The sequence below is a fragment of the Symphalangus syndactylus genome, chromosome 18 (assembly GCF_028878055.3).
Source record: "Symphalangus syndactylus isolate Jambi chromosome 18, NHGRI_mSymSyn1-v2.1_pri, whole genome shotgun sequence".
In the NCBI taxonomy this organism is placed as follows: domain Eukaryota; kingdom Metazoa; phylum Chordata; class Mammalia; order Primates; family Hylobatidae; genus Symphalangus; species Symphalangus syndactylus.
Window position 1 is genome coordinate 10,098,960 of NC_072440.2, and position 22,721 is coordinate 10,121,680.

General features: G+C 54.5%; 1 protein-coding gene across 7 annotated transcripts in view; it reads left to right on the forward strand.

Annotated features, from left to right (window-relative positions):
- The window catches only part of BRD1 (bromodomain containing 1), a 54,214-nt gene that overhangs the window by 27,096 nt on the left and 4,397 nt on the right, over positions 1-22,721 (forward strand). The window contains exons 4-10 of one of the 7 annotated variants that reach the window (XR_008652645.2): positions 1,783-1,914; positions 2,216-2,344; positions 2,784-3,096; positions 6,620-6,880; positions 13,080-13,390; positions 13,473-13,577; positions 22,576-22,711. Coding sequence is in view for 6 of the 7 variants with exons in the window: in XM_055253927.2 (XP_055109902.1) it covers positions 1,783-1,914; positions 2,216-2,344; positions 2,784-3,096; positions 6,620-6,880; positions 13,080-13,577; positions 22,576-22,711 (1,469 nt within the window). In the remaining variant the exon portion in view is untranslated. Of the gene's footprint in view, positions 1-1,782; positions 1,915-2,215; positions 2,345-2,783; positions 3,097-6,619; positions 6,881-13,079; positions 13,578-22,575; positions 22,712-22,721 lie in introns of all 7 variants that reach the window. The other 6 variants (XM_055253927.2, XM_055253933.2, XM_055253930.2 and 3 more) reach the window with 6 other exon arrangements.

Consider the following 22,721-nt stretch of genomic DNA (forward strand, 5'->3'; position numbering starts at 1 on the left):
TGCCCTGCATCTCCCCCGTGTGTCTGGAATGGACGCAAAGGCGCTCAGCGCTTCTTCCCCGCAGTGGGGACGTCTGAGTGCTTCTCCTTCACTTCTGTCCTTTCTCGTGGAGCCTCCCACTGTTGATTTTTACATGGGAAATATCGAGCACTTCAGAGCCGAGTAAGGAACCTTGATCCTTCTGAGTGGATGAGGCTGCATGTGTCATGGGACCTTGGGCCCAGGTGCTGTCAACGGGGCCCCTGCCGCTGCCGATGGCGTTTGTTAAACCAGGTTGGGGAGCAGACTAGTAAGTTGCTTAGCAGCCAGTGCGTGATAAAGGGCTTCCTGGTGATGAGATTTCTTCCGTTTCGTAACAGATTCCCAGGCCAAATGTCCTTTTGGCGGAGGTTTTCAGAAGTGTCGATTGCAAGCTGAGAGACAGGCGATACTCAGATGCTCCGGGGAGCTTGATTTTTGGAGCCCACGTTTTCCTGCCTTTGCTTGAGTTGATGTGGATCTTGTTACTCTTAGCCCCGATTTCCTGCCTGAGGGTGTTCAGCAACATTGAGGAAAACCCAGAGATCCTCACTTCAGGGGACACCAGCGCAGCAACGCTCCGCCTTGCCGTGGAGAGGCCTGGCCTTGGGGGTGGGGGTGGGAGTGCGGAGCTCAGCCTCCCTCTTTGAGCCTCCTTTTCTGAGCAGTTTAGAGTCCGAAGTCCTTGCGTCTTGTAGTCCAGCAGTCTTTTCCTTCACACCCTCGTTCCTTTAAAAAGCTGTGACAGCGCCCTGAGGTGGGCAGTTGGGAACCCGGGGACAGAGGCGTGGGGGGAGAGGAGGGCCTCAGGGCTGTGGAGCATGTGCCAGAAACTGATGGCCACGGCTGTCCTGAGGCTGGCAGGCCGTGCATGTCCTGCAGCTGTGGAGGATGACAGGCGTTGGGGGCCCGCTCAGGCCCACTCACTCGTTGACTTCCTCTCCCCTTTGAGGTAGGGTCAGGGTGCCCCTAGCACTGTGACGAGCAGGCCTCATGTGGCCAGGCCTGGGGGACATGGTGAGGACGGGGCTGAGGGCAGACCCAGGTGGCCTCCTCTCCTGCGACCATCTGTGTCATGGCCTTTGCAGGGCTATGATTCTTCTGATCACCCTGGCGTGAATGTTGGCTGGGTGGAGGCTGGCGGCCTGTGCTATCTGGCGCACCCTTCTGTCCACTGAGAAGGGAGCAGGTGCTGTTGATGGAGACGGGACCCTGGCTATGGGGAAACGTGTGTTGGGATGGAGGCGCTGTGCAGGGCAGGGCAGCAGGTCGGCTGTGTGCCAGGCCCCCGTCATGCTCCGTCCAAGGCAGGATGGGCCCAGCATGTTGTTTTCTGTGCACCTGGTTTCTTTCCAGCCGCTCCCTCCATTCCCAGCTGTCCTGGAGGTGGGTCCTCGAAGGCCCCCCATTCTGTCCTGGCCCCACCTCTGTGGGCCTTTCTGGTTCTGTGAAGGCCCCCCTGCCACCAGCTTGTGGAGGCCTCTGTCCTCTCTGAAGGGTGGAACCTGTGCACTGGAGCCAGCCCCCTGCTCACCTTGGCCTGGTGGTCCCCTCTGTCCCTTCCATCCCCTCTGTCTCCTCTGTCCCCTCTGTCCCGGTGCTGTCCTGGGGCTCTCCGGTGAGGATGGGTTTGCTATCCTCCCCAGGATGGGCCTGCAGGACCCCTGCCGTGGATGCCTCCTGGGGTCTTACCTCCACGGTATCTGAGGCCTTTTGCAGAAGGAGCCTCTGGGTTTGATTGACGGAAGTGTTCACTGTTCTCAGAGAGAAAACGATGAGGAGATGAAGGCTGCCAAAGAGAAGCTGAAGTACTGGCAGCGGCTGCGACACGACCTGGAGCGCGCTCGCCTGCTGATCGAGCTGCTGCGCAAGCGGGAGAAGCTCAAGCGTGAGCAGGTGGGGCTGGGCCCGTCCCGCGTGGAGTGTACCACTGGCCACGGGGCGTGGGTGGGACGCTGGCAGCTCCTGCAGAGGGTGGGCTGCACCTGGTGGGTCCTGGCCCACGGCAGTGCCTTGCTCAGCCCAGGCCAGGTGCCTGGCTGCCATGGGTTGCAGGGCCCTAAGTGGAGGCTGCGTTGTTCTATGCCTTGACGGAAGCACAGGAGCCTGTGGGGGCTGCTTGTGGCTGTGGGGCGCGTGGTGGGGCTGAGACGCATGTGCGGCTCCCCAAAGCTGAGGCTCTGCTGGGACCCCCCAGGTGAAGGTGGAGCAGGTTGCCATGGAGCTGCGGCTGACCCCGCTGACGGTGCTGCTGCGCTCAGTGCTGGATCAGCTGCAGGACAAGGACCCCGCCAGGATATTTGCGCAGCCCGTGAGTCTGAAGGAGGTGGGTGTTTGCGGCGCTCGTCTGTCCTGCCGCATGTGTGACTGTGGATTTGTGCTGCCGTTTGACCGGGAAACGTGTGACTGGCTAGAGTACATCCCTTGTCTTCTTAATTCTCGTTTTTATTTAACGTATTTGTTTTTAAATTATAAAAGTGATGCATTTCATTGTAAAATATTGAAAGTGCAGTGGGCGAGAGGCCCTGTGCAGACAGTACCCTGAGCTGTGGTGGCATCCGCCCGGCACCCTCCGGTGCGCTTTAGCTGAAGGAGCTGGGGTTGGGAAGGTCCCGGCAGTACTTGGGTCTTGTGTCTGTACCGTGTGCGTGTCTGTGTGTGGCTCTCAGGTAGGATGGGCTTGTGGGTTATATGGAATAATAAATTAGAGTCAACTAATATCCTGTTTTAGTTTGTAAATTATTCTTTTTCCTCTCTAAAATTAGGTACCAGATTATTTGGATCACATTAAACATCCCATGGACTTTGCCACAATGAGGAAACGGTTAGAAGCTCAAGGGTATAAAAACCTCCATGAGTTTGAGGAGGATTTTGATCTCATTATAGATAACTGCATGAAGTACAATGCCAGGGACACCGTGTTCTATAGAGCCGCGGTGAGGCTGCGCGATCAGGGAGGTGTTGTTCTGAGGCAGGCCCGGCGCGAGGTGGACAGCATCGGCTTGGAAGAGGCCTCGGGGATGCACCTGCCTGAGCGGCCTGCTGCGGCGCCGCGGCGGCCTTTCTCCTGGGAAGACGGTAAGAACCGGCGCCGAGTCCGGAGGAACTGGAAGACGCTCTTCCCAGCAGACTCTGTCCCGCTCTGTGTTGCCCCTCCCCATCAGCACGGTCCGGGAGGACTAGCATGCAACTGCATACATCATTTACATTTTCTAGTAGTCTCACTGAAAAATGCAAAAGAAGCAGGTGGAATTTATTTTAATAATGTGTCTTATTTTACTCAGTATATGGAAGAGTTGATTTCAACATGGGATCAGTAAACGTTACTGAGGATATATAAGCTTTTCACCTTCTTTGCCATCTGATGTGTATTTTACACTCAGCACCTGTTACTTCAGACTGGCTGCGTTTTGGGTGCCCACCAAGAGGACCATGTGGCTGTGGCTCCCTGTGGGGTGGCCGGTCTCGACAATGCAGACCCAGAAAGCCGCGTAGTTGGGGGGTTTGCATCCAGAGTGGGCCTTGGCTAACTTCTGAGGGTGGCGTGAAGCCGGAGGAACTCTGGCTTTGCCTCTGGCCCTTTAACTTCGTGGTTTGTGCATGTTGTAGAAAGGGCTCTGGGAGCGTGTCCACGGCCCACCTGGACTCCAGCCTGGGCCTGCGCTTCTCGGTTGCCCAGGCACGTGTTGCAGCCATGTGCAGTCACCTGCACCCTTCTCTAGACCGGTCCTCCGAAACCCGGGCTGTCCCCTGCACCCTGCTTGTTGGTCGCACCTCTGGGATTGTCTGCCCAAGGGTGTGTCCTGCCCACATGGGTTGTCAAAGCACCTAGAGCTCCAGCACCTCAGCTCCAGCTCTGAGCCACAAGCTGAGCAGAAATCATGGTGTGTTTGGCTCATTTATCTAAAGGTCCCATATCCCTGATTTCTTGGCTTACCCTTTTTCCTGATGAATCACTGACCTGTGCCAGGTCTCTGCTTCTGGGATGAGGCCTGGCCCTCTTCCTCTCCTCCACGTTCCCGCCATCGTGGGGTCCACTTCCCGCCATCGTGGGGTCCACTTCCCGCCATCGTGGGATTCAGCCTAGCTGGGCCATTGTTGCTTCTCCCTCTGTTCCCCTCATGGCAGCAGTGCTGGGCTCCCTGCTTCCTGTGGGGTCCCGCAGCACTCGGCATCTGTGAGGGTTGGAGGATGGGCTGTACTCTTTTAAAGAACGGCAATAGGGCCAGGCTCTGTGGCTCATGCCTGTAATCCCAGCACCTTGGGAGACCGAGGTGGGCGGATCACTTCAGGTCGGGAGATTGAGACCGGCCTGGCCAACATGCAGAAACCCCGTTTCTGCTATAAATACAAAAAATTAGCCAGGCGTGGTGGCGCATGCCTGTAATCCCAGCTATTTTGGAGGCTGAGGCAGGAGAATCGCTTGAACCTGGGAGGCGGAGGCTGCAGTGAGCGGAGATTGCGCCATTGCACTCCAGCCTGGGTGACAGAGTGAGACCTTGTCTCCAAAGAAGAAAAAAGAGAGAGGCCGAGGCGGGTGGATCACGAAGTCAGGAGATCGAGACCATCCTGGCTAACACGGTGAAACCCTGTCTCTACTAAAAATACAAAAACAAAATTAGCCAGGCGTGGTGGCGGGCGCCTGTAGTCCTAGCTACTCGGGAGGCTGAGGCAGGAGAATGGCATGAACCCGGGAGGCGGAGCTTGCAGTGAGCCGAGATTGCGCCACTGCACTCCAGCCTGGGTGACAGAGCAAGACTCTGTCTCAAAAAATAAAAAAACAGAAAACAGAATGGAAATATATTTTTATTCTATGTCTCTGATTTTCTGATTTTAAGAGTAACATGTTTTTCTTGGAGAAATTTAGAAAATAAACACAGGCTCCAAACAGTGCTGCTGGCTCTTGGTGAACCCGGGTGGAGCTTTAACCCCTCCCTGAAGCTGCGCCCTCCAGGCTGATCAGACCAGCTATGCTTTTCCGAGACATTCCCTTGGGGATCTGAGAGGAGCCAGGGCTGAGCCCGCCTCAGAGTGAGCCCAGGGCTCCGTGGGCTCATGCTTTTCCTGGAAGGTCCTTCTGTAGCCTCTGCTGACCGTGGGAAAGCTTCCCCCCCACCCCCCCGCCCCCGACCCCGACAGCCTTCACGCTCTGGCTTGGATGCCTTGCCTGCCGTCAGCTCTCAGACGCCCACCTGGTGCCCAGTGCCGGCTGCTCAGGACGCACGCTGGTTGCCTGCCCTTAAAAGCAGGAAGATGCATCACTCTTGGACTCCCTGTCTTCAGAGCAGCCCAGAGGCCCTGCTCCTGTGCTCCCCCACATCGTGCTCCCAGCACCATGCCACCTCCCTCGAATGGAGCAGGTGTGGAGGCCTCTGAGTGTCAGCGCCTTTCAGATCATGGTCATGCAAGTTGTTAAGTGAATTTCTACACCCGGGTTTTTTTTGCTAAGGAGAAAATGAAGGATGAGAAGTCCTGGTTTCTTTATTTCTCAGTATTTGGGAGTGCACAGGTGAGCCAGTGGCCATGGTGTGCCTTGAGGGCGCACCTGCTGCTCTTCTCAGCACAGCCGACACCTCCCATTGCCTGGTGCCTGAGCCACAGACCTGGAGGCTGTGGGTCTCTGTTTTAAAAGAAACAGACGTTTCGAGGCTTTCTTCTTGGGGTTTCAAAGGATGTGTTTTTTTGTATGAACATTTTTGAGTATTATCTATGACATTTGTTCAAAGTGGTGTTATGGATACAAGTCTTGAAGGACTGATTTAAGCATTTTGTTTCTCTCTACTACTACTATATTTATTCAGCCAAAAAGACAGATGCTTTCAGTAAAACACCTGTTTCTAGCCAAAGAGAATTCATGTGTTTTGGGGCAGTCTTACTTTGTTTTTTCTTCTCTCTTCTTCTCGCTCTGGTTTTATCTTCAGATAGCTCTGAGGAGCAGTTTCTTTTCTTGGCCATCTCTTACTTATTTAAGGTAATTTGTGCTTTATAAATTTTGGTGTTTTTGAAACTGAAGTTTCTAGGGACTTTGTAGTAAATACGCCTGAAATTCAGAATGATCTGTGAATTTTACAACCTGTTTAATAAAGCCACACAATGATCAGCGTCTGAAGACTTCAGCTAAGATACCACTTAGGACGTGCAATGGCCCTAACTTAACACACTTGCCAGTCGCCACCTCTGTTTGCAGAGCCAGCGCAGGTCCAGCTGAGTTGCGCCAGGTTGGTGGAGCGTGCGCCTCTCTCTGGGGTCGCTGTGCCTCACCCAGGCAACCAGGCTGTCTGCACCGGGAGCCTCAGTGGGTCCTGGTCCAGGAGAGGTTGCGATGTTACCTGGACACTGCCCCTTCTGTGGTGACAGTGTTATGGGAGTAGAAATTCTCCATCAGGAGCATCCCAGTGTGTTCCTGTAGCAGCAGCCCCATCGTGGGTTCAGAGTGCAGGGGAGGGGCCTCTTGGGGCCTCTGGTGAGCAGGGCCTGGGTCTCGTTGCTAACAGTCACTCTCAGGGCCTTGGCCGAAGGTGATTTGAAAGACGGGACCGGTGATGTGTTCCCAGAAGGCACGTGGGACCTGATGACTGACAGCGTGTGTCCTTTGGTTCAGTGGACAGGTTGCTGGACCCTGCCAACAGAGCCCACCTGGGCCTGGAGGAGCAGCTGAGAGAGCTGCTGGACATGCTCGACCTCACCTGCGCTATGAAGTCCAGTGGTTCCCGGAGCAAGCGGGCAAAGCTGCTCAAAAAGGAAATTGCCCTTCTCCGAAACAAGCTGAGCCAGCAGCACAGCCAGCCCCCGCCCGCGGGGCCAGGCTCGGAAGGCTTCGAAGAGGACGGAGCTGCGCTGGGGCTGGAGGCGGGCGAGGAAGGTAAGCCACGGTGAGGGCTGCCCCGCTTTCTTGCCGTCAGGGCTCAGGCACAGGCACAGACCCAGACACGGGCAGCAGTGTTGGTGTGCACGGAGGCCCGGGTTAGCGCCAGTCCTGTAAAATTCACGAAGGCCGGAACACTTGATCTTCCCACTAGGTTGTTTCCTTTTAAAGAGACTTTATAATTTGTGCTGTCTGTGTTTTTTCACATAATTAGTTGGTAAAATTTAAGGCACAGAATAAAATTTTTCTCTTTAACTTGGGCCTGAAAAACTATTTGAAAAGAGTGGTTTAGATCTTATGCTACGTTGAAGAGTAAAGGTAGCTTGAATGATGAGAGTGAGAAATGTTTTTGTTGTATTTTGTAAATTGACGGGGAGCCATTTAATTATGCACTAGGCCATCAAATGCAGCATTTTGAAAGGGCTGTTTTAGATTATTGGCACTTAAACACTCCTCCTTGATGTTGCGAAGGGAGGGACAGTACCCGCAGAGGCCTTGTCTGCCCCGAGGGTCCCCGGCCAGCTCCTCTGCAGAGTTGGTAGGTAACAGCCGTGATCGTTGCCAAAGAATGTCTGGGGAAAGGTCCAGGCAGCAAAGATGTTTTTATGACTAAGAAATAAGTGTAGGGGAACTAGCAAAACCCAGGGCAGATGTAGGTTTGGCGTGGTGAGGAGGGAGCTGACCAACCGTGGTCTGTGTACATCTAGGTTGGCAGGGTGAGGAGGTAGAGCTGGTGTGTCCCATATTTGGTGAAAGGGGAATTTTAAAACTAAATTGGATTTGGAGACGCAGATAGAAAGTCATTGCCGCTGTGTTTGGCCCTGTGTCTCTGTAGCTGACCTTGGCACGCTCCGGTCACATGAAGCAGACAGTAGGGTCAGTCCCTCTTGCCACAGCGTTAGCAGCTGGTTCTTGGCCTTCTTGCCCTTCCCCTGCACATCCAAGTTCGAACAGCAGACAATTGAAATAAGACACAAAATTGTTGTACAATTTTCTTTTAAAACAAAGACGTTCATCTCTTATGGACGTCTGTGCTCGGAGTGACGCGGTGTCTTCATGATGCCACACAGGTCAGCGGGTCCCCACGGTCTCAGGGCCCTTTTCATCCCCTGAACTTCATGTGGCTCCTGTCTGCAGAGCTTCGCCCCTTTTATCCTGTTTTACATTTGGGCAACTTGAATGAGAGCCATTAAGCTTTTCTTTCTCTTAGAAACTTACTCCTGTGCACACAGCTGAGAATTTCTTATGCATCCTTTTCCTCATTCTGTGCCTGTTTGTTTTTCTGTTTTGGGATTCTTCTGTTTAGTTCACCATGGTCACTAGTACCCAGACTCTAGAATGTCTCTTTTGGGGCTGGTGTCAATTATACGTTAGGTCCATAGAATAAAGGCTTTTCTATTTCAAGGTGAGCGCTTGGTTTTCTATTCTCTCAAAGGCTGTTATTGTTGGCACATGATCCCTCCTCTGCTTTGGGGGCCTCGTGTTTTTTCTGGGGAACGTTTGCCTACAGGACCCTCTGGCAGCCATACCTGTCCGGGCCCTGGGCTGCCCCGTTGTGCCCAGGAGTCCAGGCTGGTGCCTGGTCCTGCAGCCTTTGCTTTCGTGCAGCCCACCGAGGCATCCTCTGGCTGTGCGGGCCTCCCTCTAGGTGGACTGCCCTTCCGTCCTTGTCTTCTGTGCCCTGAGGACTGAGTCGTGAGGAGGTTGCCAGCAGGTCCACTCACCATTCTCAAAATAGCTTCCAGTGCTTCTCTTCCCACACAGTTGTACCATTTTCACTGTGGAGCAATAAGTTACCTTTTTAGCTTTTTTTTTTTTATCAGTGGCTTCCTCCATTGCCATTGGGTCGCAGGGCTGAGGACCCCGCACGGTTATTGGGTCGCAGGGCTGAGGACCCCGCACGGTTATTGGGTCGCAGGGCTGAGGACCCCGCACGGTTATTGGGTCGCAGGGCTGAGGACCTCGCATGGTTGGAGCTGCTTGGCCCTCCCCTGTGGTGAGCGTGGCTTCTCATAACCCCCAACGCTTCGCAGGAGACTTTGGAGACCATTTTTGTTGCTTTATAGCTCTGGAATCATTTTATTTTTATTTTTATTTTTCTGGGGTCGTTGTAAGGAAAACACATACAATGTGACTGAGACACAGGTGGCTTCGAATCACCTGTTACACCCAATGTTCACAATGACTCAGTTGATGAAAAGGGCGTTTCCTGTGAGCTGATGGGAAGGTGGGTGGAGAAGCAAGCAGCCTGAAAGTCCACTCCGAGGCGAGGCGGGTAGGGTCCTGCCCCTCAGAGAAGACGGGGATCTCTGGAGAGGTGGGGCGGGCGGGGTCCTGCCTCTTAGAGAACATTGGGGTCTGTGGAGAAGTGGGGCGGGCGGAATCTTGCCTCTTAGAGAAGATGCGGGTCTCTGGAGAGGCGAGCACCAGACTGGAATGGGGAAGTCATTAGGGAAGACAGCCACAAGCAAGCTTGTTAGTTGGTATAGAAATGTGAACTTACAATACTTATAATAGGATGAAAACCAAGAATCAGACATTTAAAAATCCAGCATGAACGTTCTCATCAGTAAAGCCTCTCCATCATTTTTCTTAAATATAACCACAATATTTTCACACCTAAAAAGATAGTAATTCCTCAATGGCAAATATACAGTCTCACTTAAATTGTAACTTAACAGTACATATGTTGTATTTATATTGCTTCCATTTGAAGCAGCTTGAACAAGGCTGTAGCCATTGAGTGCCAGGCCCCTGAGACTCTAGTGTCTGAAGGAAGGAGACACCTCCTGGGCTGCACGGTTGGCCCCGGTCTGCCCCCTTGTACAGGCCCTCTCGCAGGCTCTGCCGTAGCCGTGACTCAGTTTGCCGAGTGCAGAGGTTCGGGCTGTTGCTGTGAGCTGGCTCTGCCAGGGCTGACTTCCTGGGGGCTGCGTGTCAGCTGGGTGGGGGCCACGCCACAGCTGGGATTCCAGCCTGTCTGATGAGCCTGTGGGACGGACCTGCAGCTCGCAGAGGGCTTGTCTCCACCCTGTGCTGAGATTGGTGTCTGCTGACATGGTGAGGCAGGTCAGTGCAGTCAGGAGGAGCAGGGTCTGCACCGTGAGCTGGTGGAAGGGGCTTGTGTTTCGAGTCCTTGAGACTTCCAGTCACAGCGATGCCCTTGCCAGAGGCTCCGGGGCGTCCCCTTCAGTCCAGGGCAGCTGTGGGCCCTTGAAGTGCATGCGTGGAGGTCCTCCTGCTGTGCACGGGCGCTGAGCATGTGGACCACTGTGGCCCTCAGGAAAGGATGCGTGTTCCTTGGGGTAGAAGGTGCGGAGTACGCAGCTTTGTCGCTTCAGGATTGCAGAGGACAGAGGCTTGAGGCAGGGTTGTTGGAGGGACAGTGTGGTTGCTGCCCGTGAGCTAAAATGTCTGCCTGTGTTACGCTGTGATTTTCCGAAGTGCCTTGTGGCTTTGATACAGAAGCCTTTGATTGGCATAGTGGGTGGCCAGGTGGGCAAAATATTGGGGAATTGTTCTTGCAGACTTAACTAGGTCTTTTAGTTTCTTAGAGTAGCTGGTTTGGATTAGATAACCATCTTGCCATTTGGAATACGTGACAGGTTCCAGGGACTGCAATTCTAGGATCCTGACTGATACAATGACGGGGTCTGAGAGGCTTATGCCGGAGTTGTATCGAGCATGTTCTGAGCTTTTCTCATGTGCAGTTAAGTGATAGCCTGAGATGGCCCAGAGTCAGCGAGCTTTGAGAGGAGTTTTCCTTCTTGGATGTTAACTTCCAGTCACATTTCCACTCGAGGGATGGGTTGGGCTTGCCTGTTGTGTCTTGGAGCTTGGAGGCTCAGGTCCTGTTTTTTCTGATTTTATGGATGAGGAACTGAGGCACTGAACAGTCTGGGGCCCTCTGTGGTCCTGGCTGGGGGAGGGGCCTGAGTGGTCCTGGCTGGGCAGGTGGCTGAGCACCCAGACGCCAGCGACCTCTGTTCCTGACCACGGCCTCCTTTGTGCCTCTGGTCAGTGCTGCAGGAGCACATCCTTTAGCCTGCGTGCTGGCGGCTGGAGCCCGGCCTGCATGTGGAGCTGCCGCAGAGAGGCCAGGGGTGTGTAGGGTGCGTGCATGGCTGAGGCAGGGCCACAGGGGCCTGCTTTGGGATAGACCAGGGGTTGGGGAAGTCCTTGCAGCGTGGAGATGGTTATGAGTCCCACATGGGGCGTCCTAGCTGGGCCGAGAGCTGGAGGTGTGGAGGAGGGGTTGTGGACCATGGTTGGGGAGGGCCTGCTGCAAGGCAGGGCTGTCTGCATGTCTCGGGGCTGCTGCCAGACAGGAGTGGTGGTTCTGAGGGTTGCACCAGAAGCAGGAGATGGGGGTTTACGGTGCCTGTTAGATAGCTGTGGAGAAGGTGGGCTGGAGGTGGTCGGGGGAAGGGGGTCTCCTGGAGGTGCTGGGAGGAGACTCCTTCAGGCTCCATCTCTGCTGGCCTGGTGCTGTTGCACCCATAGAGGCCAAGACTGGGGTTGACCACTGGCCTTGGCCCTGCAGAGGCCATTGGGATTGCAGTGAGCAGTTGAATGTCGTGATCAGGACGAGAACTCGGTGGGGAGGCCAGGAGGTGGAAGAGGAGGCAGGAAGTGAAGTGAGCCCCGGGCCCTGTGCCCCAGACACCAGGTGCATCAGGACGCTGCAGGCTCCGTGCTGAAGCCCCTCCTGCGCTGCGCGGGCACCAGGGATGCTGGCGCAGTAGAAGCGCATGAGCAGCCTTTCAGCAGCCCCTCTCCGCATTGCCCAGTTCCCTCTGGCCAGCGTTCCCAGGTGTTTCACAAACACCTTTTCCTTAAGCCTGTTGGCGACGTGGAAGAGGAGGGAAGGAGTTTTGTCACCTTGCGTGTGCCCCTGCCTTGGGATCCAGCGTTCCCACGTGACAGCTGTGCTGCCGGCGGCTGGCACGGGAGGCTTTTTGTTGAGGTGAGGCTTTCCCCCTTGTATTTGAATCGGCTGTGAGGTGCTCCAAGGCGCGAGTGTCATTTGAAATCAGTGGCACCTTGCAGCCGAAAGCACTGCTGCCCGGCGTCATGGGGCCCAGCCTTGGGAGAACTTTTTTCTGTCAGTCTCAAAACATTGCTCTGAGTCTTGTTAAGTTGTGTAGTTTTGTATTTTCAAAACAACTTTTTGAATTATAATAGTAACCATACATACTTCAAACGGTTTTAGGAAAGTTTGCAGGTTTAACGAAATGAAAACTGTACCCAGTGATAATATATACTAAGGATTAAAGTGTCACTCTTGGTTTTATGTCACACTTCCTGTTGTCAGTACCGGTCCTGCTTGGAAAGAAGCTTCAGTGGCTTGGCTTGGCTTGGTGTGGCATTGTCTCGCCCTGTCAGTCTCGTGCCAGAGCCTGTCCGGCCCCCTGGACTCAGGACAGTGCACAGAGCCCCATAGACCAGCCCCAGGCCGTCCTCCTGACCTCGGGCTCTGTACCATTTTACACTTCTGGTTTTTATAATGTTAAAAAGACTTTAAAAAGAGGTTAAAGCAGTCTTTTTCCAAAGACTTTATTTTTAAAGGTCAGATTTTTTTTTTTTTTTTTCCTGAAAGCTCCCATCACAATATTTGGGAACGTGGCACGGACTTCTGTGTTGTGGTGAGCGGGGCTTTTTTTCCCTGCCTTTCTTGAGAATCATCCACAGCCACTCACCACTCCCTGTTTTGTTTTGTTTTTTTTTTGTATTTTTGACTTAAGACCTTGACCAGAGATGAGATTTAATGTTTCTTTCCTTTTATTTGCTAACTTCGTCGCCCAGTAAAGCTCTGTGGGAATGCCCGTTTAAGGCCCCTTTAGTTATGTGAGATACTTTTCTTCCTCAAGGTAAGTGAATTATTGATTGCAGAAATTGTCATGAACTCGAGTGATGTGTTTAATATTGGCGCATGTGAAATAATCTTTCACAGTTTTTTTCAGAGAGTAACTGTGTGCCTGGGCACTGCACCCAGGGCCGCAGCCTTTGGCGTTAGGGAAGCACACACAGTGTGGCCCGAGCCCACGGGGCCCACACTGCCGAGCAGACAGTATGTGCGATGCGTTGTTTCCTTAACTGAATTAGTATTTTGGTGGACTTCACATTTATAGTAAGTTTTATAATAGATTTTATAATCTTCAGTTTTCAAAAATCACTTTATTTATAATTTTTTCAGGAGATAAATCTCCCCCTAAACTTGAACCATCAGATGCATTACCTCTTCCTTCAAACTCGGAGACTAATTCAGAACCACCAACCCTCAAACCAGTAGAACTCAACCCAGAGCAGAGTAAACTTTTCAAAAGAGTCACATTTGATAATGAATCACATAGCGCTTGCACTCAGAGCGCACTGGTAAGCGGACGCCCTCCAGAGCCCACCCGCGCCAGTAGTGGCGATGTGCCGGCGGCGGCGGCCTCCGCGGTGGCGGAGCCAGCAAGCGATGTAAACAGACGCACTTCTGTTCTCTTCTGCAAATCGAAAAGTGTAAGCCCCCCAAAGTCTGCCAAGAACACTGAAACCCAGCCAACTTCTCCTCAGCTAGGGACCAAAACCTTTTTGTCTGTAGTCCTTCCGAGGTTGGAGACTCTTCTGCAGCCAAGGAAAAGGTCGCGGAGCACATGCGGAGACTCCGAGGTGGAGGAGGAGTCCCCAGGAAAGCGCCTGGACGCAGGTAAATGCCGCGGGCGGCCCTGAGAGGCCCATTGCCGACCGGTGCCGGGAGCGTCCTTCAGGATCATTGGTGTGACGGGGGGTGCCCAGCTTCTGTTTTTGCAGCATTCTCTTAATTTCCAGAGAAGACAACAGTGCAGTGTTTTCTTTGAAAAGCCTTGAGTTGTGGGTCTGAGGCCGGCACCTTCGTGGGGGGCCTGTTTGCCACGAGAGATTGTGCAGCCTTGCTGGGCTGCCCTGGGCCAGGGGTCGATGGTCCTTGGTCCTGTCTTCTGCCACATACTTCCTCTCTGATTTTTTTTTTTTTTTTTTTTTTTTAAGAGAGAGTCTTGCCTTGTCACCCAGGCTGGAGTGAGTGGCTCACTGCAGCCTCCAACTCCTGGGCTCAGGTGATCCTCCTGCCTCAGCCTCCTGTGTAGCTGGAACTACAGGTGCACACCACCACTCCCGGCTAATGTGAAAATTTTTGGTAGAGATGGGGTCTCGCCGTGTTGTCCCGGCTGGTCTTGAACTCCTGGCCTCTGACTCCCAAAGTGTTGGGATTAGATGTGTGAGCCACTGCACGTGGCCCCTTCTGATCTTTAAAAAAGTACTGAGAATGAATTCAGGTGTGGTTTTAATTGGTCATCTTGACTTTGCTGTGCACATCTGGATAAGCTAGTGACTGGCTGCTCCCAGCACTTGTGGGAGCTCGACTCTGCACACCCTCAGTCAGGTCTCCTGCAGCCCCACAGACCTAAGACCCAGGGTTCAGCCTGGCCCTTCCCTGGGCCTCTGAGAGGACCTGCCCTTGTGGTAAATGCAGTACTTTGCAGTTGATTTCAGCAACATTTACTCATTGTTTTATGTGGCCCTCTTAGCCACATATGTGATGAGGTATTAGGACCTGCTGAAATAGTACTGGAAGGTGCTTCTCATCTCTTGCTGCGCTTTTGTAATTGAACTCTGTTGAATTACTCGGTGAGGGTGTTGCCATGTGTGTGCCGTGCTGAGATCACTTTGAGGAGGCAGCTGTGTTCCTGCCGCCTCTGCTCCCTGCCCCTCAGAGGAAGCTGAGGAGTTTGTGTCCTTTAAAGAGGAGCACCTGTCATCGGTTTGCTTGTTCAGTACTGGCTGCGCTTCTGGAGGTGCTGGGTCAGGTTGCCAGTGGCTGCTTTCTGGAAGCGTGTCTGGAGCTTCTTTGTCATTTTGGTTTTTGTCCCGAGTCAAGGCTTGGTTCCCATCTGTCCTGTCTGCCTGTTATACCTAGATAAGGAGACGCGCATTTTCTCCTGGCTGTGCTGGTGTGCAGTGGTTCCTCCTGCGCTTCAGCAGTGAGAGAGGGTGGGGCTGGGTGGGTGTTGCTTATTTCCCAGAGTGGCGGCAAGTGAGTCCTGTGTCGTGGAGCCTCGCCAGGCCGGGCACAGACGGAAGGCTGTGGTGGGCAAGACCTGCCCAGGCCCCTCCCTCACATCTTGTCCCTGCTCCTTCTGCTGGTCCCTGGCCTGAAGCATCCAGGGAGGGGAGTGAGACCAGGCGCTGTCTTTAGATCTTTGTGCGGAAGGAAGCGCACTTCCCACCCTTGCCAGCAAGCAGGTCATGCCTTTTGTTGCCAGAGTAATTTCTGGTAAATTTCATTTTGATTTGTATGAAAATTTTGCACATAAATGAATGTGTAGAAATTTTCTCCCCATGTCCTTTTACTTTGATGGATTGATGTTAAATTGGCATTTTAAAATAATTTGAAAAAGCTTTTTTGCTTTCTAAGTAATAGGAAGCTATTGAAATGCTTCACAAGATACCAATAAGGATAGATGCCCTTGACTCAGGACTTGGGGATGTGTCTTAACCACCCTGGTCTTTCTTAGTCACCTTTGGTGAAAGACTCTGACCTGGTTTTCCAAGCACCCCGGAGTCCTGCAATGAATCGGGTCAGGGTGTTGTGCACTGGGTACTAGAGGTTGGTTCAGTGCAATTGTGGGCATCCCCTCCACACACAGAACTTGGAGTTCAGCTGATGCTCCGCTTCCTCGGGGTTTCACGTCTGTTGGCGGCAGAGGTTCGGGACTCTGTGCGTGGAGGCCCTGCCGGCCGTGGGGCTGGGGTTTGAGGCGGCCTCCCCTCGACAGTCAGCAGGATGCTCATGTGGTGGCTTCCACCAGGTGGCCCCACCTGCCCGGGCCCTGCCCCAGCTGTGGGCTCCCACCGTGGACAGTTTTGCCGGCTGGCGGCCACGTCCTCAGCAACCTCTCAGGCTCATTCATCAGCTGTCCCTTGTAGAAGAGCACGTGTCCCCTCCAGGCCACTGTCTTACATTGGAGTGGAGTGTTTTGAGGGCTTCCCGTGGTGACAGTGGTGTAGAGCAGTGTTACTGCAGACCTTCAGTGAGCGTGGCCCATGGTGGCTTTTGAGAATCATGGTGCCCTCTGATCCTGACTGAAGTGGAGATTTCTGTTCTCTCATTCCCGAGTGACAGTGGATTTCCGTGGAGGTGCGGTGAGTTCCTGAGCTCTCTCCTGAGCAGCCGGGAGCCTCAGCAGCATTAAGACCAGGCCCTCGGGAGCGGGAGGCATTCCACTGCTGTGGCCGAGGCGCCCGGGGAAGGGCTGGGCGTGCTCTGAATGATGCCAGTCCTGCCATCCGCCCTCGCTTTGGTTTCACCAGAACCTTCTGTTGCTCTGCACATGGGGGATTTCTTGCCCTGAGCTGCAGTTCTTCGCCGTCTTAGGACGGGAATTATCTGGAACCTTCTGATGTTTTCCAAACATTCGTCTGTGTGCTCTGATCTTTAGGGAGTTATCTGGCATTTTCCAGCACACACACAATTCTGAGTTAGGCTGAACAGGGTCGCTGGTCCTGAGGCGACGCACTCACTGTGGGCCTCCCGCCTGTGTCGCTGTGCCCGCAGGCCGGCTGTGCTGTGCGCCAGGCTTCTGTTCCCGCGATGGCCCAGCCCCAGAGGCTGGCCCTGGCTCATGGCTTCCTTCCTCCGCGACTGCACGCTCACCGGCAGTGAACCCTCACCTGAAGCGGCCTTCCACTCGCTGCCGTTTCGGAGACCCCTGCTGCGAGTCTCTGTGCACGTGCTGGGGTGTGAGAGCGCGGGGCTGTCTTCAGTGTCCTTCGGCTGTTCAGGGAGGAGGCTGAGCTGTCCTGCCCTTTCATTCAGACTAAATGGCTTTTTCACTGTTTTCCAGGTTCTCACTTTAACCACTAATGTGCTGGGTAGTTCACTCTTTGGACCCTAATCATTTTCTCTTACCTCAACTTGGACTGGAGTTCTGCTAAGCGGCCGTTTTGGAACGCACAAAGATCACTGCATCTTGCCTTTCACTTAATTCTTGCGGATCACATTGGAATCATCAGCTCAAACATCCTCTAAACAAAAACACAAACAGCAGCTCTGGAGGAGCTCTCCCCCACCCTAGCCCACCCCCTCTGTAAGTCAGAGCCCCGCAGTGGGAATGGTGCTGGCGCCCGGTGCACACCTGGAGCTGGCGGGATGTCGTGGTGCCTCAGCCTTCCCTCTCGACAGTCACGAAGGACGCAGAGCAGAGCCGGGCACCGGCTGGGAGACTGCTGCAGCTGACGACACAGTGGACAGCATTCTGAGGCTGTCCTGAGCGTGTGCAGAGCCGTCCCATAGTGACTGGCGGTTCGGGTGCCACGGCCATGCCCAGGCGCGTTGTGCTGTGTCGGTGCCATGGAGTATGGAGGAACTTGGCTCGGCACCATCTGAGGATGTGGCATGGACAGTGCGTGCTCACTCACTCGCTAGCATCTTCTGTATTTCTGGGTTTTCTACCTGATTTCCGTCTCCCCTTACTTCCCCTTCCTCTGTTTTTTCCCCACAATGCCCAGTGGATTCTTGAGCAGTGCTGCTGTTTGTCTCTTGCTGGTCGCCACGCTGAGTGTCCCTGTGGCCAACTGAGAAGTCCTGCTTGTGGGGTGGGGCATCTGTGCCTGGGATCTTGTGCAGGCATCTGGCCTGGGCCTTGGGTCTGTCTCTGACCGTCCCCAGCTGCATTGTCACGGAGCAAGTCCCAGCAAGTCTTGTGCATGCGTTTGACTTGGGCCTTGGATCTGTCTCTGACCGTCCCCAGCTGCATTGTCACGGAGCAGGTCCCAGCAAGAGCAGGTCTTGTGCAGGCGTCTGGCCTGGGCCTTGGTTCTCTCTCTGACTATCCCGGCTGCATTGTCACGGAGCGGGTCCCAGCAAGATGGGCCTTGAGTCTGTCTCTGACCGTCCCCAGCTGCGCTGTCACGGAGTAGGTCCCAGCAAGATGGGCCTTGAGTCTGTCTCTGACCGTCCCCAGCTGCGCTGTCACGGAGTAGGTCCCAGCAAGATGGGCCTTGGGTCTGTCTCTGACCTTCCCCAGCTGCATTGTCACGGAGCAGGTCCCAGCAAGAGCAGGTCTTGTGCAGGTGTCTGGCCTGGGCCTTGGTTCTGTCTCTGACCATCCCCAGCTGCATTGTCACGGAGCGGGTCCCAGCAAGATGGGCCTTGGGTCTGTCTCTGACCGTCCCCAGCTGCATTGTCACGGAGCAGGTCCCAGCAAGTCTTGTGCAGGCATCTGGCCTGGGCCTTGGGTCTGTCTCTGACCGTCCCGGCTGCATTGTCACGGAGCAGGTCCCAGCAAGAGCAGGGTGCGGTTGGAATCTTCTTCCGTGTGTGTTTTTGTTGAGAGGTTGAAAAATGCACCGAAACTGCTCTCCTTTTAACGATGGTAAAAGTGAAACTGAAAACAGGAGATAGTGGGCTCTCCTTTGCCACTGCGTGGGGCCCTCAGGGCTCTGGTCTTCAGGGTGCAGGCTCAGCCCACCTGCTTCATACGGCCAAGCTTCCCATGAGCCGGAGAAGCTGAGGCGGCAGCTTGGGTGCCGGCAGCAGGGGCGGGCGTGTATCCCGCGTCATGGGGATGCGTTCCCATGGCTCCCTGCCCTCAGGCGTCTCGGCAGCCACTGATCAGGGCCTGGTGTTCTTGCACCTGTGGCCTGGAGGATTTGTGGTGTCCACATGGGTTGGGGGCTGGCAGCCTGAGACCAGAGGAGACTACGGCCCATCAGTCAGACCTGCAGGCCTCCGCCTCCCCAGGTGGGCCCTGGGGCTTCTCTTCCCTGTGGGGAGGGGCAGTGTCTCAGCCGCTGTGGCCTTCAGTCTCTCAGAAGACCCTTTGGGGACCTCCTCGGACAGTTGCAGGTGTGCTGTGGACGTACCTGGTGAGGGGCAGGCTTCCGGGGACTGCTGGGCTGTGGGACACCTTTGCGCAATCTCCTTTGGGGGCAGAGAGGGACATATCTAAGTTCAGTCTTTGGCCTCCTAGGAGGTCACTGGGAAGGCCCTTGAGCGTGAGTGGGCCCTGGCCGCTGTGGGAATTCCGTGCAGCTCCTGTGTTGAGGGGGCAGTTGAGGGGGCTCTTTCCCGGCAGCCGCCGCCTCTTTTAATGTATTTCGCACAGTCACCAGCTTTACTTTCAGCATTAAAAAAAAAAAACCTCGTGCTGAAAAAGTTGCTGAAAGTTGCCCCCTGCTATATACATGATTTAGAGGCTTGGGCTCGGCCTCAGTGCCTGCTGTTTGCAAATGCCTCATGGACCTGGCACCCATCTCTGCAGACCTTAGGCCCTGGGTTCCCCACGTTGGGCCCCACCTCAAGGCTGGCCTGGGCTTCAGAATGTTCTGGGCTGAGGTCCTTGCAGGGATGCTGAGGTGCGGGTCATGGTGGGCATCTCCCAGGTGGCCGAAAGAGCCTCACAGGGCGGGAGTTGGCAGGGCCGAGATGGAGAGATCTCAGAACCAGAGCTGTCTTAGATTATTTTCTGGTGGTCCAGGTGGAGGCTGGGAGGGTCTGGGCAGCGCAGGCCACCTCGCAGCTCCCCCGAGGTTCTGGGGACTCCAGGCGGTGGCTGCAGAGCCTCCCGGGACGTGTCTGTGGCCTGGTCTGGCCTCTTGGGTGACCCTGCACTGCCACAGCCCCCAGACCACTGTTAGCAGGCCCTGTGGCTGTGCCACCCCCGCCAGGCCTCCCGCTGGGTGGCGTCTTGGTTGGGCTGGGTGGTGTCTCAGTTGGGCTGGGTTTGTCTGTGCTGCCCACATCTTCCCTGGTGCTGTCACATTTTCATGGGTGACACGCGGAACCTCTGTGTGTTTTTGCATCATACGCGCACTCACTGAATGCTTAGGAAAATTAAGAGGGGCATTTTATCATTCTCTCCTTTCTGAGAATTAAGGACTTGCTTTGTGTTTTAATCCCCTTCCTGGCCCCACTCCATGTGGTGGTTTACATGGAGCTGGGGCCGTCATGGCTTGGCTGTGTTGGGGCTGCAGGTGCTGGCACAGCTGCGGGTGCTCTGGTGCTAGGGTCCTCAGGCTGGCATCACTGGGCAGTCTTGTGAAGGCTGCACTGGTCGTCGTCCTTCCCCAAGTGGCCGTTGCTCGGCCGACCAGTAACTACTAAAAGCCTCCCCACCCAGGCCCTGGGCCACATCTGCTCAGCCTGGAGCAGGCTCACCCTGCACCTGGGGTCTGGAGTGCGCTGGGGGCCTGGCTGTGGGGTGTGGGTCGCCAGGCTGGTGGCTGCTCTCTGGAGACGGCTCACATGCGTTGGCAGACCCCTCCCCGGGCCTGTGAGCCGAATGCTGGCAGGGGTGCTGGGTTCCGTCCGTCCACTGCTGATGTGAGCTGGGTGGGCTTCCTCTGCCTTCACCCACTCAGGTTGGAGTAGGGATGGAGTCTCTGCTCCTGAGGGATTCTCGGGGCCAGGGCAGGACTTTTAACTCCCTCTTGAGACACCTTCAGGGCCTGAGTGTGCAGGGTCTGAGCCCCCTCTGTGATGAGTGTGGGGAGGATGTGGAGCCCCAGCGTGTGGCAGCTCAGCGTGTGGCTCAAGGCCTTCTCCTGTAGGTTCTTATATTTATTTGTTCCCTTGCCAGAGATGAGTATGACACACCCAACTGGCTGCAGTTCCTGCCTTAAAATGACCGAGGTTAAAATGAGAAACACAGAGCTTCCCTTGGAGCTCACGGTACATTCCAGTCCAGCAGAGAGGGAGCTGGTGTCTGACTTGAGTCTGTGGCGGGCAGCAGGGCACCCGCCCAGTCTGTGCATTCCCTTCTGAGCTTGATTTAGCCCCTCTGTTTAAGTCAGTCATGCTCACTGAGAACAGACAGAAAGTGTAAGAAGCGGGTGGAGGTTGATGCAGCCCCTCTATTGAAAAGTCGGTTGTGCTCATTGAGAACAGACAGGAAGCGTACACAGCGGGTGGAAAACCCCACAGTCCAGCCATTCCCGTCAAAACATGTCTCCCAGCCACTCGGGAGGCTGAGGCAGGAGGATCACTTGAGCCCAGGAGGTCGAGGTTGCAGTGAGCCATGGGGTCCATTGCACTCCATCCTGGGTGACAGAGCAAGACATCGTTTCCAAAAAGAATTCTAGGCCGGGCGCGGTGGCTCAAGCCTGTAATCCCAGCACTTTGGGAGGCCGAGGCGGGCGGATCACAAGGTCAGGAGATCGAGACCATCCTGGCTAACACGGTGAAACCCCGTCTCTACTAAAAAAATACAAAAAATTAGCTGGGCGCGGTGGCGGGTGCCTGTAGTCCCAGCTACTCGGGAGGCTGAGGCAGGAGAATGGCGTGAACCCGGGAGGCGGAGCTTGCAGTGAGCCGAGATCGCGCCACTGCACTCCAGCCTGGGGGAGAGAGCAAGACTCCGTCTCAAAAAAAAAAAAAAAAAAAGAATTCTACAGAAATGCTCTATTTACAAATTTACATAATTTCCTTTGAAAATAGATTTAAAAATTTTTTAAGGATGAGGTAGGTAGGCAGGAAAATGGGGTTCTTTTTGGATAAAAAAATTCACACGGCCGGGTGTGGTGGCTTACGCCTGTAATCCCAGCACTTTGGGAGGCCGAGGTGGGTGGATCACGAGGTCAGGAGATCAAGACCATCCTGGCTAACACAGTGAAACTCCATCTCTACTAAAGATACAAAAAATTAGCCAGGCGTGGTGGCGGGCGCCTGTAGTCCCAGCTACTCAGGAGGCTGAGGCAGGAGAATGGCGTGAACCCAGGAGGCGGAGCTTGCAGTGAGCCATTGCACCACTGCACTCCAGCCTGGGCGACAGAGGGAGACCCCGTCTCAAAAAAGAAAAAAAAAAAAAAAAATCACACACCCCTTCAGCTCTCACACCTAGCGGGCTCCAGGCGGGAACATCGTCCCCATGTTGTGACTCCCGTGGGGGACCTTGTCGGGGAGCCTTGGGCGGATGTGTTGTTTCCTGTTGACTGACAAAGTCAGGACTTTTTAGGGGGAAAATACTGAGATTTGCCTTATTTTTTAAACATTGAGATGATGGAATTGTGAGTTGTGTTTTGTTCAGCCGTGTACAATACTTGAAAGGCAGTGATTGCAGCTTCATGGTGAGCGAGGCCAGACACACTCAGATGCGGCGATGGCCCCGGATTTTGTGTTTTAAAGTGTTTCGTCAGCACTTTTGACTTCATGTTAACACTTGTCTTTTGAACCAAGGTTTTTTCTTTTTAAAACCTGATTTCCTGTTCCCTGGAGCTCTGCTCCTGTGAACACGTTTTTGTGTCTTTGGTGGCCCCTTCAGCCTGGTGAAGGTTCCGTTCAAATGCGGCCTGTGCCGGCGTGGACAGGCCGCCCCCGTGTTTGCACTCACAGGTTGCACATCTGCCCCCGTGGCAGGCTCACAGCACCCCTTCTTTGCCTTCACAGAGCCTGTTTAAAGACCCGGGCCTGTGAAGAGGGGCATCTTCATGGTGCTCAGCAAACTACTATGATCGGAGCTGACTGCAGTTTGTTGATTTCATTTAACGAGTAACTTTGGTGTCTGCTTACTGTAAGGACTATGCTCGGGAACTTGGGAGTGAAAAGGAAGATGCTGTCTTACCTGTCTGTGAAACGTTCTTTGTAAGATGTGTTCCAAGTGTAACGTAGTTGAGTCATGCTTGAGTGTGCCCTGGTTGTGCTGAGCTCGGCCTGCCTGCCTGTGTTCCAGGTCTCACCAATGGCTTTGGGGGTGCAAGGAGCGAGCAGGAGCTGGGCGGCGGCCTGGGGAGGAGAGCCACACCCCGACGACGCTGCGCCTCCGAGTCCAGCATCTCCTCCAGCAACAGCCCGCTCTGCGACTCGAGGTGGGCACTG